At 36.6% G+C, this 19,734-nt stretch overlaps 2 protein-coding genes, 1 long non-coding RNA gene and 1 pseudogene across 4 annotated transcripts; 1 reads left to right on the top strand and 3 right to left on the bottom strand.

The window, feature by feature from the left end:
- Positions 1-231: 231 nt before the first annotated feature.
- Positions 232-846, bottom strand: LOC104241495 (uncharacterized). The gene has a single exon (XM_009796432.2). The coding sequence runs from the start codon at positions 844-846 to the stop codon at positions 232-234; it is 615 nt and encodes a 204-aa protein (XP_009794734.2).
- A 1,247-nt stretch (positions 847-2,093) lies between these two features.
- On the bottom strand, positions 2,094-3,304 carry LOC138884610 (uncharacterized). 2 transcript variants are annotated; one of them, XR_011404698.1, is made up of 2 exons: positions 2,738-3,304; positions 2,094-2,629 (listed from the first exon to the last, which is right to left on the bottom strand). It is a non-coding gene; the product is annotated as an uncharacterized lncRNA (long non-coding RNA). The 2 variants fall into 2 exon arrangements; XR_011404697.1 differs by having other exon boundaries at positions 2,798-3,304.
- Positions 3,305-3,842: 538 nt separating this feature from the next.
- On the top strand, positions 3,843-9,958 carry LOC104241492 (delta(12)-fatty-acid desaturase FAD2-like; annotated as a pseudogene).
- Positions 9,959-12,090: 2,132 nt separating this feature from the next.
- LOC104241494 (patatin-like protein 2) lies at positions 12,091-15,478 on the bottom strand. The gene is made up of 7 exons (XM_009796431.1): positions 15,335-15,478; positions 14,141-14,322; positions 13,863-14,049; positions 13,414-13,575; positions 12,829-13,134; positions 12,289-12,464; positions 12,091-12,166 (listed from the first exon to the last, which is right to left on the bottom strand). The coding sequence occupies exons 1-7, from the start codon at positions 15,476-15,478 to the stop codon at positions 12,091-12,093; spliced, it is 1,233 nt and encodes a 410-aa protein (XP_009794733.1).
- Between the last annotated feature and the right edge of the window lie 4,256 nt (positions 15,479-19,734).

The following is a 19,734-nucleotide window of genomic DNA, read 5'->3' as shown; positions in this document are numbered from 1 at the left end:
GTTTCAAAGAATTCCAACACTGCCATTATTATATCTTCACCTACAATCTGCCAAGTCTTCTTGAAAAATAAGGCATTAAACCCATCATAACCAGGTATTTTAAGGTCACTTATACCCTTCATGGCTTCCCACACTTCCTCCTTGGAGACTGGCTTTATTAGCTTAACCTGTTGGTCTCTATTTAATGTTGTTCCTTACTTCATGGTATTTGGATTGATGGCTGGTATGTTGTCAGCTCTTGATCCAAGCAATTTTTTTATAGTATCCTAGTATCTCTGCTTCTATATCTTCCTCCATCATGAACTGAGTTCCCACCTCGTTTGTTAAGCTTTGGATTCCATTCAAGTGATTCCTTTTCTTCATTTGTGCATAGAAGTAAGCTGAATTAGAATCTCCCAACTTCAACCATTGCACTCTTGACTTTTGCCTGTATATGCTTTCTTCTATCTTTCCCCATTTTTCTAATTCACCCTTCAATTCTTTTTCTTTATCAATTAGCTCCTTATTCTGCAGCTTTGAGCTCATTTCCTCTTGTATTCCCTGCAGCTCCCTCCTTATCTCTTTGATCTTTCCATCGACCCCTTTGTAATGATGAGTATTTAGGCTCTTGATAGCTTCTTTTACCCCTTTAAGATTGTTCCATACTGTCTGCATTCTACCATTTGTGCTCCTATCCTTCCAAGCTTCTTCAATGTGTTGCATGAACTGAGGGTGGTCAGTAATACAGTTAAAGAACTTGAAAGGCCTATTCTTCTTTCCTTGTGCCTGACAGATTTCTAGCTTCAGTGGCGAGTGATCAGATACCATTGGTTCCAGCATCTGAACTTTCACATTTGGCATTGTCATCATCTAAGTAGTATTTACAAGTCCCCTGTCAATTCTGCTATAGGTATGATTATTAGTCCAGGTGTAGTTCCTCCCCACACATTGCAACTCATTCATTCCTGTATCCCTCATATACTCCTTAAAATCTTTTGTTTCCATATCTTGGACCTTTGTACCATATAATCTATCTTGTGTATGTACAACAGCATTATAGTCTCCCATAGCTAGCCAAGGTCCTTGTTGTATGCTGTGGATTTGCCTCATCTTGTCCCATAGCTTCAACCTGTCATTAACAGTATGTAATCCATATATTGCTGAAAACCAAACATAACAACTTTTGCAATAACTCGGACTTGACCATGTATCAGTTGCTCTATTTATGCTCCTTATTCATATATTATTATTATGAAATTTAATCAAGATAAAATAGATTAAAAATCCTCAATTTATTTTTTTCTTCTTTCTTTTATTTCCTCCTTCTTTCCTACAATTTACTTCTTCGTTAACTGTTCAATCAAATTTTGGCAAACAATGTGCAAATACCTTGAATAAGAAAAGAAGAAAGAATCAATTGTTTCTGACTCTACCTCTTAACAAAAGAATATATTAACATAACACACATTGTTTTCTAGTGTATTATCTGATTTTTCATTAAATAACACATTGTTTTGCTGGCAATATAATTACTATATTATTTGAATTTCCTTGCCTTGCTACAAACATATAGTTTTCTGGTTATGGGGTTACAAGTAAATTTGACAATTTAAAGCGAATCTGATGATTAAGCCAAAATCATAAGAGCTACATCTGCCTAATTAAGGCATAATTTTGATCAGTATTGCCAAAATACTAATTACTACCCTTTCATCTCGTGCAACAGATTAGCATTTTAACCCTCAATTTTTTATAGATCAAGATACTTGACAAATGGTGCCATAACTGAGCACTTTTAATACCTCCCCTAGTAGCTCCAAACAAATTCGCTTATGTAGTTCTAATAACACTCGTCAAACTGAATCAATTTCTTTGACCAGGTGATGTAATATCATTATTTTAGATCATATGTCAACGGATGGAACTGTTTAAATTCATGAACGTAAATTCCAATATGTATTATGGTAATTTTAAGTAATTATAACAGTTCTAAAGCAACAATTAGATTACTCCATGATAAGTATCTAACAGAGAGAACTTGAAGAAATTTGGACATAATTAGAAATTCTGTATTCGACATGTTTCATAGACAACACGTGAATTTGATGAAAAAATTGACACAAAATTTTAATAAAAATTGCAAATGAACACTTCAGAAGATGTCGTTCAGAAATTACTGTTTCACTTATAGTTCTACCATCAGTCATGTGTTTTTCTTTAGCTTTTTTCAACAATAATAGCCTCTGCAACAACAACAACAACAACATCCCAGTATAATCCCACAAGTGAGGTCTGGGAAGGGTAGTATGTACGCAGACCTTACCCCTACCCCGAGAGACAGATAGGTTGTTTCCAGGAGACCCTCAGCTCAAGAAAGCACCAAGTGACGATATATCAGTACTATTGATAGACTCATAATATAATAACATAAAATACATAACATATATAAAAGAAAAATAATAGCCTTTGCAAAGACAACAAATCCAAAACCAGGAGCATGGTCAGTGGTCCGATCTTTCATGATCACAACTTCAAAGACACCAGCAAAAACTTTGAAATATTCTCTGACCCAATCACTATTTTTATCCAAATAAATGCCTCTAACAAAATGGCTTGCCAGCCTCCATTTTCTCTCTGCAGATACCATCACCTATCATCCATCCAAAATATAAAGGCAAATAAAATTCTTAATCGACTGAATCAACAAAATATCATCCTTCAACTAAAATTAAGCCTATGAAAATTAAGACAAAAATACCAAGGTCAATGGATTCTTGTACAAAACAATAAGAATAGAAATCACCGCTGGAAACTTTACCGAACCACTTTTGCTAGTTCGTGCATTCCGACCGGCGAAAGCCTCTCAGCGCTGTAACCACTTCCATTCCTGTCTAGATTTCATCAAATCAGCACAATGAAATACTCCCATAATAAAGCTTATTTCAAGTGTGAAAAGGATCTAGCTAGGGAAATGGTTAATGGTCAGAAAATTCTTAGCCAGGGCCAATCTGAATGTCTTGGCTGGTACCGAGGAAGAAAGAATTTGGTATGTGAACAACATGAGAGTTTAGTCATACTACAGACTGTTGAAATTTCTTCTCACTGGATAAAGAGAAGAAGAGATGCAATAATACAACTGTTAAAATACAACTGTTAAAGGAAATCAAATAGAAGGCCGGAAAAACAGATAGATAGGAGTTTATCTTGTATTTTTGCGAAAAAGAACTAATCGACAGAAGAAATTGTTGGGCTTTTTTTTTCCTTCTTGAACCGTTGGGCTTCTTCAATAAGAGGAGTGGTGCCTTTTCGGTAAGGCTACAAGGTGTTTTTATTTTTTTATTTTGAGGTAGTATTTCTTTTCACTAATATCTATCTTTACTTAGTTTCAGTAGTTGACAAATAGGCCCTCTGCAATAATCAAAGTATAAACAGTAAATAAACTGCTACAATTAGTCTTAACTGGGTTTTTAGGTTAATTGGAGATTTGTTTCAAATAGATTATAGGTTAGTTGCCTAACATATGAAGCATTTGGCCAGGGGAAATATTTATCATTAGCTGAAGGGAGTTTTGGAGCAACGGTAAAGTTGTATTTGTCTGATCTATAGCTCACAGATTCGAGCCGTGGAACCAGTCATTGATCCTTACATTGGGGTAGGCTACCTACATCACACCCCTAGGGTGCAGCTCTTTCCTGAATCCCTGCATGAAGGCCGGATGCCTTGTGCACTGGGCTGCCCTTTCTTTCCGATTGTTGAATTGTTTTCTGTTAACATTTTTGTATTTACTCAATGACTACAATAGATGAACCAACATTAATTTGCAGCAAACTTAATTGTTGCAGATTCGCGGCTGAAGAACAAAAATGGGAGCCGGTGGTAATATGTCATCTTCAACAACTAAAACTAAGAAAAATACTCTCCAAAGAGCTCCATCTTCAAAGCCCCCGTTTACAATTGGTGACATAAAAAAGGCTATCCCTCCTCACTGCTTTCATCGATCCCTTGTTCGTTCGTTCTATTATCTTGTTCAAGATCTCATACTTGTTTCCATTTTCTACTACATCGCCGCCACTTACTTCAATCTCCTTCCATCCCCGTATAGTTACATAATGGCCGGCTTACTGGATCATTCAGGGTTGTGTTTGCACAGGTATATGGATCATTGGCCATGAATGTGGCCACTTTGGCTTTAATGAATACCAATGGGTAGATGATATTGTTGGTCTCATACTCCATTCTGCACTTTTAACGACATACTTCTCATGTAAACATAGTCTGATAGGACCAAACCTATTGTTGTATGTGAAAGTAGACAACAAAAGAAAGAAAAATTAGAAAGAGATGAAAATATGATGTAAGCGCTTACCTCGGCATTCTTATGACGTAAGCGCTTACATCAACATTCTTATGATGTAAGCGCTTACCTCGGCAGGGCATTCAAATGCCTATAAATAAGGGTCTACATTTTTATTTGTAGATCATCCCAAAAACTTCTTCTTTCTCTCTCCATTAATAAAGAGCTATTCTTTGTGTGGCTGTGGAGTAGGCAAAAATTGCCGAACCACGTAAATCTTGTCTTGTGCAATTTATTGTTTTTCTCTCTTAAATATTCTTTTCCTTCTATTATCTTGACACTCTTCTCTACAACTGGTATCAGAGCACAGACAGTGTAATTTTGGTAGAAAAGTACAGTATTGGTGCAGGTACTATTCACAAGAATAGTGCGACACTATTGATCATCGTTACTATTCACAAGCACTATTCACATAAATTATTTTTTATGAAAAATGGCATCGGAAGAAGGGAAGGTTAAGATTGACAAGTTCAATAGAAAAGATTTTGGATTTTGGAAGATGCAAATAGAGGACTATTTGTACCATAAAAAATTACATTTACCTCTGATCGAGGTGAAACCGGAGACTATGTCCAAAGCGGATTGGGATCTATTAGATCGCCAAGTTCTTGGTGTGATTCGTTTGATGCTAACACAAAATGTGGCGTTTAACATCATTAACGAGAAGACCATTGCAGACTTGATGAAGGCGTTATCGAATATGTATGAGAAGCCATCTGTTTCAAATAAAGTCTATTTGATGCGTCGATTGTTTAACTTAAAAATGACAGAAGGTGGATCAGTCACGGAACATATCAATGAGTTTAATACAATATTAACTCAGTTGAGTTCTGTTAATATAACAATTGATGATGAAATCAGGGCGTTGATTCTACTATCATCTCTACCGGAGAGTTGGTCTGCAACAGTAACTGCAGTTAGCAGTTCATCAGGAAGTATCAAACTCAAATTGAATGATATTAGATACTTGTCTAAGCGAAGATATTCGCCGAAGAGAATCAAGTGATTCCCAGGATCTGCTTTTAGTACCGAAAGCAGGGGGAGAATCAACCAAAGAGGACAAAGTTATGGTCGTGGCAGATCAAAGTCAAGGAGAAGAGGACAATCCAAATATTGCAAGGACATTACTTGTTGGAATTGCGATAAAAAGGGTCACTACAGTAGCCAGTGTAGAGAACCAAAGAAAAAGAAGGAAGAAAATTCAGCAAATGTAATTGCTGAACAAGTCGGTGATGCACTAATTTATTGTGCAGACAGTCCAGTCGAATCTTGGATTCTGGACTCAGGTGCATCCTTTCACTCTACATCATGCAAATAATTATTGCATAATTATATTGCTGGAAAATTTGGGAAAGTTTATCTAGCAGACGACGAACCTCTTGACATTTCCGGAAAAGGAGAAGTTCATATAAAGACTTCACAAGGCACACTATGGAAATTGCAAAATGTACGACATGTTCCTGGCCTCAAGAAAAATCTGATATTTATGGGTCAGATTGACGATGAAGGATATACAACAACATTTGGCAACGAATCGTGGAAGATAACCAAAGGGAATTTGGTTGTGGCACGAGGCTTCAAAAGGGGAACACTGTATGCAACTACAATAGAAAGAGATACTATAGCAACCGTTGATCATGTTCGTGATACAACATTGTGGCACCGGAGGCTCGGGCATATAAGTGATAAGGGAATGAAGCTTTTGGCATCCAAAGAAAAGTTTCCAAACCTAAAACATATTGAATTAGGTTTGTGCGAAGATTGCATTTACGGGAAACAAAAGAGAGTTAGTTTCTCAAAGGTGGGAAAGACGTTAAAGAAAGAGAAACTGGAACTAATGCATATAGATGTGTGGGGACCAGCCCCTGTAACTTCTCTAGGAGGCTCACGCTATTATGTCACCTTCATTGATGATTCCACAAGAAAGGTATGGGTTTATTTTTTGAAAAATAAATCTGATGTTTTTGTTACCTTTAAAAGATAGAAAGCTGAAATTGAAAATCAGACAAATCTAAAGTTAAATGTCTGAAGTCTGACAATGGAGGAGAGTATGATAGCCAAGAGTTCAAAGCACTTTGCTCGGAGAATGGGATCAGAATGATCAAGACAGTTCCTGGAACACCGGAACAAAATGGTGTTGCTGAAAGGATGAACAGAACCCTGAATGAATGATCCAGAAGTATGAGAATACATTCTGGATTGCCGAAGTATTTTTGGGCTGAGGCTGTTAACATGACAACTTACCTCATAAATAGGGGACCCTCTGTACCGCTGAATTTTGAAATTCCCGAGGAGGTATGAACAGGAAAGAAGGTAACTCTCTCACATCTGAAATATTTTGGTTGTGTTGCTTATGTGCATGTAAACTTTAATGATAGAGATAAGCTTGATCCTAAAGCCAAAAAATGTTTCTTTATTGGCTATGGTGATGATAATTTTGGTTATCGATTTTGGAATGATCAGAATAGAAAAATTCTAAGACACAGGAATGTCACATTTTAATAAAAATGTGATGTACAAGGACAAGTTTGAAGTAGAACCAACCAACACCAGCAAACAGACAATGTCTGAAACAGTTGAGTTAGAAGAAATCTCAGAAAATGAAGTGGCTAGAGGGATTACAACCTATTCTGAAATTGAAGATGAAGAACTAGAAGCCAAACCTGGATCAGAACCGGAACCAGAGATAGAATCAAATGCAGAACCAAATCTAGAATCAGGACCTGAATCAAATTCGGATTCTGTTACTCATGAACCTACATTGAGGAGATCTAAAAGAGTCACGAATGCTCCAGATAGGTTAACTCTCTCTCTTCACTATTTACTTCTTACTGATGTTGGAGAACCAGAACATTTTGTTGAAGCAATGCAGGTGATAAACTCTGATAAGTGGAAGCTAGCCATGAAAAAAGAGATGAATTCTCTTCAAAAGAATAAAACATGGATACTTACGGAGTTACCAAAAGGAAAGAAGGCATTGCAGAACAAGTGGATGTACAGAGTCAAGGAAAAGCATGATGGTAAGAAGAGATACAAAGCACGATTAGTAGTAAAAGGCTTTCAGCAGAAGGAAGGAATTGACTACACCGAGATCTTCTCTCCTGTAGTCAAATTAACTACTATCAGGTTGGTGCTAAGTATCGTAGCTGCAGAAAATTTGCATTTGGAGCAGCTAGATGTTAAAACTGCTTTCTTGCATGGTGACCTTGAAGAAGACATCTACATGAAGCAACCTGAAGGTTTTCAAGTTTCTGGTAAAGAAAACCTTGTGTGTAAGTTGAAGAAGAGTTTGTATGGTTTGAAACAAGCTCCCCGACAATGGTACAAGAAATTTGATGGATTCATGCATAAAAATGGTTTCACACAATGTGAGATGGACCATTGTTGTTATATCAAAAATCTTGATGAATCCTATATTATTTTACTGTTGTACGTTGATGATATGCTAATTGCAGGATCTAGCATAAATGAGATCAATTTGGTTAAGAAACAACCGGTAGAGGATTTTAAAATGAAAGACTTAGGACCAGCTAAGCAAATGCTTGGGATGAGGATTAGCAGAAACAGGTCGGAAGGAACTTTAACATTATCTCAAGAAAAGTACATACAGAAGGTACTAAGCAGGTTCAGTCTTCATGATGCAAAGACCAGAAGCACTCCACTCGGAAGCCATCTAAATCTGTCAAAGGACCAATCACCTAAGACAGATGAAGAAAGGAAGTACATGTCCAAAGTTCAGTATGCTTCAGCAGTAGGAAGTTTGATGTATGCTATGGTTTGCACTAGACCTGACATAGCCCATGCTATTGGAGTTGTCAGTAGATACATGTCAGATCCAGGAAAGGAGCATTGGGAAGGTGTAAAATGGATATTGCAATATCTCCAAGGCACCTCAGGTATGACACTTTGTTTTTAAAAGAGCAATATTATCTTACAAGGTTTTGCTGATGCAAATTTAGGCGGCGATCTGGATAGTCGAAAAAGTACCACGGGCTACGTGTTCACCTTAGGTGGTACTGCTGTTAGTTGGATGTCCAGACTTCAGAAAAGTGTTGCTCTATCTACCACTGAAGCAGAGTACATGGCAATCTCAGAAGCTGGAAAAAAGATGATTTGGCTCAAGAATTTTGTTAAAGAGCTAGGTAAAGAGCAGGACAATTGTGAGCTTTTCAGCGATAGCCAGAGTGCAATTCATCTTGCAAAGAATCCAGTGTTTCATGCAAGATCGAAGCATATCCAGTTGAGGTATCATCATATCCGAGAGTTGATAAATGAATGAACTCTTTCCCTACAGAAGATACCAGGATCAAAGAACCCGTCAGACATGTTGACAAAAGTTGTCGGTGTTGACAAACTGAGGTTGTGCATTGCCTCAGTTAGCCTTCAAGACTGATAGCGTGAAGGCTCCACTAGGGAATAGCAATTTTTTTATTTATTTTCTTTCTTGATGTAACATAGGTTTGAGGGGGAGATTGATAGGACCAAACCTATTGTTGTATGTGAAAGTAGACAAAACAAAAGAAAGAAAAATAAAAAAGAGATGAAAATATGATGTAAGCGCTTACATCGACATTCTTGTGATGTATGTGTTTACCTAGGCATTCTTATGATGTAAGCTCTTACATCAGCATTCTTATGATGTAAGCACTTACCTCGACAGGACATTCAAATGCCTATAAATAGGGGTCTACATTTTCATTTGTAGATCATCCCAAAAACTTTTTCTTTCTCTCTCAATTAATAAAGAGCTATTCTTTGTGTGGCCGTGGAGTAGGCAAAAATTGTCGAACCACGTAAATCTTGTCTTGTCTTGTCTTGTGCAATTTATTGTTTTTCTCTCTTAAATATTTTTTTCCTTCTATTATCTTGACACGCTTCTCTACATAGTCATCGTCGTCACCACGCCAATACTTGTTCCATGGAAAATGATGAGGTCTACATACCCAGGCTTAAATAAAAACTAAGATGGTACTACAAATACTTGAATAATCCAGTAGGACGAGTACTCGTGCTTGCCTTCACCTTTACTTTTGCCTGGACTTTATACTTGCTTTTCAGTATCTCCGGCCAAAAATATAGCCGTTTTGTATGTCACTATAATCCATATAGCCCGATATATACCGATCGTGAAATGCTACAAATCTACATTTCAGATGCAGGTGTGATTGCAGCCACTTATGTATTGTATCGTGTTGCTTTGACACAAGGGCTAGCTTGGGTTGTATGCATATATGGGGTGCCCCTCCTTATTGTGAATGGCTTTATAGTGCTAATAACTCTTATGCACCACACTCACGCATCATTGCCATATTATAATTCGTCCAAGTGGGATTATCTAAGAGGAGCTTTAGCTACTATACAGTAGACATAGATTTTGGTGTGTTGAATAAGGTTCTCCATAACGTTACAGATACTCATGTTTTGCATCATATATTCTCATATATACCGCATTACCATGCAATGGAGGCAGCCAACGCTATAAAGCCATTATTAGGGGATTATTACCGATTAGATGATACCTCAATTTTGAAGGCATTGTGGAGAGATACAAAGGAGTGCATCTATGTCGAGAAAGATAATGGATCTCAAGACAAAGGTATTTTTTGGTATAAAAACAAGCTTTGAAAGTTGTACTGTATAGTTACTTAATTAAGCTCATGTTTGCTTTGGTTGTTAGTTTAAATTTATTCAAATTCATTGTTACACAATAAAGTAAATGTCTATTTTATGTAACAAGTTATTTGGTATGAATGGATTGTTATGTTATTCCTAAACTTATTATTTGATAAAATATATTTACCCTCTATTTTTAATCCTAGAGGGTTAGAATTTAGTCCCTCCGAATGTTGTTATGTTCACTATCTAACACGATGTCAGAGCATATTTTCACGATGTTATTTAACATTCTTGAATTTTTAATATATTTGGATGGGTATATATTCTCTAGTACTTGTACTTTATATTGGATTTATTTCTATGTGTTGCTAAATCCAACATTTACGGTAACTGAATGCACTTTTAAAAACTAATCAGTTAATGAAAATATACGATACAATTACAAAAGAAAAAGTTATTAGATCGTATGATTTATCCAAACTAGTGTTTTAAAAGGCATTTGTGGGGCAAGCCCTAGGGCGAGGCGCACCAAAAACGCCCCAGGGCGATGGTGTGGGCGAAAGTCCCGTAAGGCGTACACATAGAAGTTCGAGGCGTACGCCTGGGCGAGTTTATTGGTTGAGGCGTAAGCCCAAGAGACATCTTTTTAAAAAGGAATTAAAAATGTTAAATTTAAAAGTAAACTTTTTAATATTGCTAAAAGCCCTAAATTAGAAGTCTTTCTCAATTCTTTCCGCTAGTCTGCCTCTACCAAGAGCAAGGATTTATCACTTTTTTTGCAACACAAAACTCCATTCTTCTCTATATGTCAAATTCAACAGGTTTGTTCCTTCCTCCATGTAAAAACTTTATTATTTTGAACTCATTACTTTCCTCTCTTTTTATATTTCACTGTTAGTTTATAAATATATATGTAATTAGTTTTTTAAGTTCAGTGTTTCTCTTGCTCTCTTTCAAAATATACTATGGGATTATATGTATGCATGCTTTTATATGTATTGATTGGATTTATATATAATTTCACTTATTTATTTAGGATTTATAATTTCATTAGATAATATGAGATTTCACTTATATATATATATATATATATATATATATTTCCCTTATAAATAATTATTTGGGATTTATATGTAATTTCACTTATATAATTTCACTTTATTTGGGACTTCTATATAATTTTATTAGATAATATGGGATTTATATATTATATATTTCACTTATTTATAGTTTTTTTTTCAAAATTTTATGCAATTTTACCTATTTAATAATATTTTTTATAATTATATTATTTTATAAAATATTAAAAATTAAATACCCATGGGGTTTACGCCCCGCTGAGGCATATACAAAACGCCTCGCCTTACACCCCGCGTTTTAAAACACTGATCCAAATCTTATATCCAAAAGAAATAGAGTAAAATATAATATAATACTAAACGATACATTATACAAAATAAAGATAAAACAGTGACCCAAACAAAGTATTAGTTAGTTGGTGTACAGTAATAATTACTCTATTATTTTCTTAAAAAAAGAAAAAGAAAAAACGACGAAAGAAGTGCATCTTGCGCCGTTATTTGCCTTTGGTTTTGACTTTAACTGAGCTCCAATTTTTACTTGGAAGATTTCACGTGTCAAAATATTTTTGGGAAAATTGTCGAACTTTACTCATTTTCTTTTGATTATGGTGCAAAATTACCCTACGTTATAGTTCAAGCTCGAATTCCATTAATATAAAAAATAAATATAATACAATTTGCTAATATAATGAGCATAAGTTGATATATTTTGTATAGTAACGTAAAAAACTTAAATCTATGTATTCTACACGAATGCAACTGCTAGAGCAAATACTATCTACAGTACTGCTATTGATTACATCTATTAACACCAACTATATACATATAATAAATCTATTTACAACTCAAGCGTAATACATATATTAACAAAAAATTAGAACCACTAAAGGTGCGGTAAAGTGATAAGTACTCTTTCATTCTTAATCAGAGCTTCTCAATTCGAGCTCTGAAACAAAATCACTTTTGTTAGGAAGCGTCTAATTCAAACCTTGAAAATAATAATAATAATAATAATAATAATAATAATAATAATAATAATAATAATAATAATAATACCAGCTACTCTGATCTTAGGCCTGTTAAAGCTGCCTTGGATTTCCTAAGTCTCCTTTCTTCAGAAAGCAACTTGGCAAACCTGACAAAAAATTATTAGTTAATCAATTATTCCAAACAAATTAATAAATTTTCTGTATTGCTTTTATATATAATATATCTAAAAGATGTGTAGTGATATTCAGTAGACAATTTTGAATATACCTTTTCAGAGCTTCTTCATTTGAGCCACTATGTTGACATGGTTCAAGTAGACCTGTCTGCAAATTAATCCTTGAAACTGTTTTTTTCAACAGAATCTTCCCAATTTCAACTAATTTCTTCATGTTAACCTTTGTTGATATGTCAACAGAGGAATCTGTCCCATTCAATGTGTCATCCTATCATGATCATCAATTACAAAAATAGTGTTAATTAAGTTGAATGATGATTTTAATTTACAGTCAAATCACTTTATAGCAGTCTCTTTTGTTTCGATATTTTTCGGATGTTATGGTGAAATGCAGTTATAAAGAACGTATATATGTTATAACATAAAAGACTTGACTTTGATGGTGAATTATTGTTATATAGGGATGCTGTTATAAAGAAGGGTAACCGTATAAGGTCATGTCTCTCTTATATTCTCATTCTATCTTTAATAATATGCATTTATAGTTACACAAATAATGTTATAGCATTTTTTAAGATGTCTTATTATTTTACTTTGTGCTTAGGTTCACATAAAATGAAACGGATGAATACCTGAATGCGAAGGTAATTATTTTCGGAATGAAGTGCTTGGAGGAGGGCAGAAATATGGAAATCAACCATATCGTCACTGGCATGAGTAAGAAGATCCAAGATTGGAGATGAACCACCATAGAGGAGCCATTTGCAAATACCCCATTTTGCTGCTGTTTTAGCATTGTATTTTGGTTTCATCTTTGTTGATGATCCAGTACCTAATGAGATCATTAAAAATCGACCATAATCCTCTGGTTTTACAGGAAAGAAATCTGGATTTCCGTGTAGGATTTGTTTGGTCACTTGGCTTGTTGCTACAAGGGCCTATATATATACAAAGAAATGATCAACAGTTAGTAATTACATGAACTAATGAGAAATTAAGAAGATGTGCGAACAAAGTCCCATATTGATAGTTGAAAATATTGGGGGCCTATATATAGTACGTAGGAATCTCTTAATGGTATGAGACTTTTTGATTAAAACTGTTCGGGTTTAACCCAAAGCGGATAATATCACGACATATTAAAAGTGTCTTGGGTTGTTTTAGCCCAACAGTAGATATATATTAGGAATAAAGATAATGATAAAATAATTAATTACTGGATTGTTGGCTGCAACTCCACCATCTACAAGATTGAATTCTTGAAAGTTGCCATCTTTTTCTTGGTTCTTGAAATAGTGAGCAGGAAGATAAGTTGGAGCTGCAGATGTGCTGATGCATATATCTGTTAGCCGAGCATCCATTAATGAATTTTCTTTGGCCTGCAGGATGCATGAAATATACATTAGGTCGCAGGTTCGAGTTTGCCTACATTATACCCTCGATCTTAGGTCGCGACTCTTCTCCGAATTTTATGTGAACGCGAGATGTGTCGTTGACCAGGCTACCCTTTTATGCATATATGTTGAATGATTGATAAATAAGTCATATATAAAATTGAGATCAAGAATTAGCTAGCTAAAAGCTAAAGATTAATAATTTAGTATTCTTTTCAAGAATACAAGTTGTAAACTTAAGGATGTTATTAATTAACATAAAGGGAACCAACCTCAAATGTAGTGAAGACAGTTGGCTGCAAATTTTTGATATCAAAAGTTGGAATAACAATGTTGGTTAAAGTTTCATGCAATCGAGTCTCCCCTAGTTTCTCCTTTATAACTTTGTGAAGATATTTCCCGTCGTACTTTGGTCTCACTAGAGATTTCAGCATCCTTTTTATTGATCCAAGCAGTCCTCTGAAATTAAGCAACTTCAATCGTTAGTTAATTATTGCTACATATTTTTAGAATCGAACAGTAAATAAATTTAAAAAGTGATCGATTTTACCCATTATGTGGAAATATCTTGGGGCCATGTTCAAGATAGAAGGGCACAATATCTTTAGCAGCAAAAAGTGGACGTCCCTCTTTGTCTGGTGCAGTTAACATAGCCGTCACCAATCCACCTGTGCTCGTCCCTGCAATTACATCGAAGTAATCTGCGAGCCTTGCATCTTTTCCGTCCAATTCCTGTTGTCCAAATTTTGAACTTGTAAGTTTAAACTAGAGCATTAATTTGCCAAACTTGTTATTTATTACTACTTGCTATTCCATAGAATTATCACATTAATGCTGATTAAAAAATGCACGATTTTATAAGTTAGAACAAGATTGTGAATATATACTAGCAGTACTAGACATTGAGTACAAAAGGTTTTACTATTTAGGATCACAAAAAAGTGTATGCTTATCACAGAATTTGATTAAACGTACGAATTAGATATGATATTTTGTCAAAAAGTTATATTTGTAAAATTTCTTTATATTTGGTTCATAATGCGGTCTGGAAATAAGATAATTTTGACGTCTTTTTTTGACAACTTATGCACAAATTTTATGCCTATGTATAAAGAAATATGAACTAAAGATTCTTTTAAAACTGAATATAAAATTAAAAGTCTCGAATAAACTCCTGATACATAAATAATAGTAACAAACAATATTCTATCAAGCTCCAAATTATTGACAATTTTTTAAATTTAAAGTTTTTGTTTCTCAACTTTTATGATCTGAAATTTTAATTAATCAATAACAGAAACAATTTATCAACTTAAAACATGCATAATAGAATAAACAAATAAATTTCTAGAACAATAAACAAACCTACCTTTCATTTAAAACCAATAATAATATTTTTAAGGAATTTCACAGATTAATAAAACAATAAACATGAAACACATATTAACATCTTGTAAAAAGAATAAACTGCATACATAAGCAAAACACACTATAATAAGCCTCATATGGGGAATGGATGCAAGTTGCGGTGGGGTGGTAAATACTTCTTCACCCTTAATCACATGTCTCAGATTCCAGTTGTGGGCATAGAGTCTCATTTGTTAGGAAATGCTCTACCACAATGTGGGACTTTCCGACACAAATTGAGATTTAGGTTGGTCCCAATACGGATACCGAACACCAGCTAAAAAACTAAAGAAATAAGAATATATGCATGTTTAAGTAATTATTGGAAGTTTCTTACCTGAAGTTGAGATTCAAGGTATTCAAGAATGGTGGCAGGTATGATTCCCCTAATGCCTCCTCCATCGATGCTGAGAATGGTGACAAGCTTTTCTTCAGTTGGAGACTGAAGATCTTGAAGTGAAGCCAATGTTGTTGTTTTCATCTTTCGTATTGATCAATGCTAAAAAAATATTGTATAACAAATTCACGATACTTTGATTTTTATTCTTCTTTTGTTCTCGGCAAGTGATACTTACATCAACCTTTTATAGGTGTATCTGATCAGAAAATAGAAAGTTTTACAATATTCCCATGATGGAAAGGAAGTAATCGGTACCAAAATTAAAAACAAAAAATAGAAAACTCACTAATTTTGGAAATTATATATGAATTAGGATTCATATTAGGAAAAGGTTTTAATATAGTAACATAAATAAGAATGTTTTCCGTTTACTTCGATTGAGTAGGATTGTTCATTGGAAAGTTCCTTTTTTTTTCCTCGGAAAGTTTTTTCCGATCATAATGGGATTAGTACATTAGGAAACTACGTATACATGAGGATATATTTTTTGGAAAATACTGTAGTTAAGTTTACCAAGTTGTCTCATTCACAAAAAAATCTCTTTCCAATTATAGTGGAATCAAATTCGCATGTATTATGTAATTTATTTAAGGATGAACAACATCGAGAACTCACATCTTCTTAATGATTGTAGTTTTCTTCTTGATGTTGTTGGATTGGAGGCCATAACTCATATATATCGGGAAGGAAACTATATGGCTGGCGCTCTAGCAAAGTATGGACGTTCCAAGAAACCATCAACAATGGAGAGAGACAATATAATATTGTGGGGAAACCCTTTCGGACTTTGTTTTACATGCTTTCAATAAAGACAGATCGGGAACAATCGCTATGCTGTCTACCCTATATTTTGTAATAACTAAACTTATTATGCTTATCCAACAAGAGAGTAGTAAACTCCAATAGGCCTTTTAGCCAACAAAGAAGAGTGAGTTCCTTCTCCACAACTTTGCCTTTGTCCAACACAATAATTGTATCACAATTTTGTATAGTACTTAGCCTATGTGCCACAACAACACTTGTTCGCCCAACCATCTCTCGCCCAAGCACACCTTGTACTACTTTCTCTGATTTACTGTCCAATGCGCTTGTCGCCTCGTCCAACAATAACACCCCTTGATTTTCCAATATTGCACGAGCTATCGCGATTATCTATTTTTGCCCTCCTAATAACTGCAGTCCCCTGTCCTTGCGCGCACCAAGTGTCATATCCGTCTTTTAATGTTGAAATGAAACCATGGGCGTTTGTTGCCTACGCGGCCTCTATTATTTCTGTTACGTCCATTTTTCTGATGCTCCATAGGTTATGTTTTACCTTATGGTTCCAGCAGATAATATAGGTTCAAAAGATATCGGAACCTTTTTGAATAAATCAATTAAAGAAAATGAAGGGGTAAAGCTTAGTGAGACATAATAAATTCTAGATCAAAGAACTAATAGTATTGATAATATAGGATGAAAGAAATACAGTCGATCTTATTGAAATTCAACATTGTGACTCCCATCAATCGATGGTGAGATAGCTTTACATGTTTTTCTGCAAATTACTTCTTTCCTATGAAGATTACAAGAAGAGAGCTTAGGATAGAGAAGAGGGAGGAGACTTCCCCTTCTCGAGTGTTTTTCCCCCACTATATATAGTCAAGGTATCCTTACCATTTACTTGGTCTGACGCTCTCTCGCACCAAGTGTGCCTTGGTCGTTCTTTTAGACATCGATCTTTCTAACTCGACGGGTGTCGAGAATGGGATGTAAAGTGGTTTATGTTATCTTTTACTGCCCGGTTACTGAGGCAGGACGTTGGTCAGCTTGGTCGTGACGATCAAATTTTGACCAATACAATTAGTCTCTCTGTCTGTCGGGGTCGTCCCCCTGTTGGGCCCGGCAGACGGATTATGATTGCTGTGAATTCGAGCGAAATCTGACTTCGCATTCCTTAGTTATGTTACTTGGGTTTTAGGTGAGGTTGCGACATTCTTACGATACTCAGGAGCCATTGCAGCTATTTCGGAACCGAAACGCTGTTTGGTTTTATAGCATTATTTTATGATTACTGCCATTATGACACATGTCCCTGGAGAACTGAAATGTTTTGTGCCCTATCAGGTTCGATTAGGGACTCTTTGGTTTAATGCTCGGGGGATTTATATCTCTTATAAATAGGAGGAACTTATCATTTGGTTGATACACTTCTTTGCCTTTTACTCGAAAGAATTCTGCAGATATACTTTCTTCCTGACACTCCAAGTTTTTGTTTGCCCTTAGTTAACTAAAAAATTTCATCCTTTCTTTCCTTTGTCTTTTTGCCACTTCTTCTGGACAAAATGGATGGTGATTCCTCTAGAACCGATCTCCCTGGCACAATTTCGGCACCGGAAAGTGCTGCTCAGGACACTGGAGGGGTAGATGCGGTGGAATACGAGGAGGTCCCATCGATAGTTGAGATCTTGCTTCGCCCTAGGAGGGAATTGACCGACTTTAGCAATCGCGTCGGGGCGGAGCCAGATTATGTCCCTTTCTGTTATGAGAGAAGAGGACATTGCAAAGTTGAAAACCAGATGGGGGATCCCCGACTACGTCGACATGCAACGGGCGGTAGGAAACGACATAGTTCATTTTGACTATCCTGGGTACTGTGTATTTTACGCCTACCCCTTCCTTATTGGATACACACTTCCTCTCCCTCTTCTGGTGGTAGACTTCTGCCGTTTTTATGAGGTATGCCCCTACCCAACTTTCGTCGTACATGTACAAGTTGTTCCTTATGTTACTCAAGTTTGCGGAACTCGCCAGTCATAAGATCACCTTGGATCACCTGCTCAGTATCTTTCCCCTCAGCTCATCCGTGGCACGATACTTCACATGCGTCCTTGAGGGTCGAAGGGTCTGGTGGTGAAAATGAACGACAGGACTAACCGTCATTTTTATGAGAATTATTTCTATGTGCGGACTGAGCATATTGTGGCTGATCCGATGGGGTTCCCTGAGAAATGGAACTTTGTACGTAAGTCTCATGCTTCTAGTCAGAGATATATTTGACCATTTTTCGTTATAGGACTAAACCCTATTATGTCTTCACAGTACAGAAATTTCCTCATCCACCTATCGAAAATATCCGTGAGTGGGTGAGCGTTGTTCTCCCTCATACGGCGGGGGTCCGCACGTGGGCGGCCTTCTATGACAAGTATGGGTGCATGCCTCTTTCTGGTAAGATGTCATTTCTGTTCACCGTTTTTCTCTTTTCCCTCTTTGTGTTTAATTCCTCACATGTTGTTCGTCGGTGTCAGGGAGGGTGCGGAGAGTGAGCGCTCCTCCGTTAGCTTTCCGGCAGCCAGCCTCATCTACTCGCCCTATCACGGTACCCACCGCCTGACCTTCGTCGAGGGCTGCTTCAATTGAGTCTACGGTTGTGGTTACTCATGTAAGGGTTGTTTCTCATGCCGAAGTTCCAACCCGTGTCGTTCGACCAACGAGTGAATGTCCGCCTACTTGGGAAGAATAGGGGCCATTAAAAAGATGGCGAGTGGAGTTCGAGACACCACCGCCAACAGTGATTCATCTAGACGACTGTCCTTCAACATGGTCTAAAGAGGGAGTCGTCGTGGATCCCCCCGTAGGGATAGAACAAGTCGTTGCCTCGTGTCAATTAGAGATTCCCACTATTGTCGGTGGTCAGCAACCTATCGTGGCGGAAGGTCAGATTTCTGGGGCCGCCGTTGTGGTTTTGGACATACCCTCGTCCTCCGCCTTTGAGAAGGCCCTTACTCACTCGGTGGTTCGTGCGGGAGGCTCGATCTGTATTCTTAAGATCCCTTCAGATGTCAATCTCCAGGGGGACACAGAGGATATGGTGCCGCAGTTCAACATGCTATACTCTGCAGCCGAGAATGCGGCCATTCGGACCGTTCCCAATGCTAACTTGATAGACGAGGTGGCCGCAATGGGCTTAATGGTATGTTACGCTTTCTTTCGCTTTTACCTCTTCTTTCTTGATGATAGGATTCTAACCTGTCTTTTCATTTTTCAGACGTATATGGTGGAGGTGGAGGTGGAGAGCATTCGCAGGGCCTACATTCGGGCCCAGATTTTCTTGAAGATGCTGGATAAATATCGTCGCTACCGCAACAAGTATCGCGAGATGCAAGGGCGGTTGACGGTAAACCCTGGTAATCGGGCTCTTGGTGAGGAGTTGAAGAAAAGGGACCAGGAATTGATGCAGGCTATCTGCAGTAAGAGTGTGCTTGAGGAGCAACTTCGCATAAAGGATGAGGAGCTCGATTTGGGCAAGGAGGTCGCCGTAGAGTGCGAGCACCTATAGGAGAAATTGAGGTCAATGC

Source organism: Nicotiana sylvestris, unplaced genomic scaffold (assembly GCF_000393655.2).
Source record: "Nicotiana sylvestris unplaced genomic scaffold, ASM39365v2 Un00005, whole genome shotgun sequence".
NCBI classification, from domain to species: Eukaryota; Viridiplantae; Streptophyta; class Magnoliopsida; order Solanales; family Solanaceae; genus Nicotiana; species Nicotiana sylvestris.
The sequence above is the reverse complement of the archived record's forward strand: the minus strand, read 5'-3'. Positions and strand labels throughout refer to the sequence as shown.

Bases quoted from the DNA above. Each gene is read 5' to 3' on its own strand.
- LOC104241495 (XM_009796432.2), bottom strand. From the start codon at position 846: ATGACAATGCCAAATGTGAAAGTTCAGATGCTGGAACCAATGGTATCT.
- LOC104241494 (XM_009796431.1), bottom strand. From the start codon at position 15,478: ATGAAAACAACAACATTGGCTTCACTTCAAGATCTTCAGTCTCCAACT. The intron at 14,050-14,140 runs GTAAAATCGATC...GCTTAATTTCAG, and splicing joins AAGATATTTCCACATAATGG to AGGACTGCTTGGATCAATAA. The intron at 12,465-12,828 runs GTATTCATCCGT...TGATCATGATAG, and splicing joins ATAATTACCTTCGCATTCAG to GATGACACATTGAATGGGAC.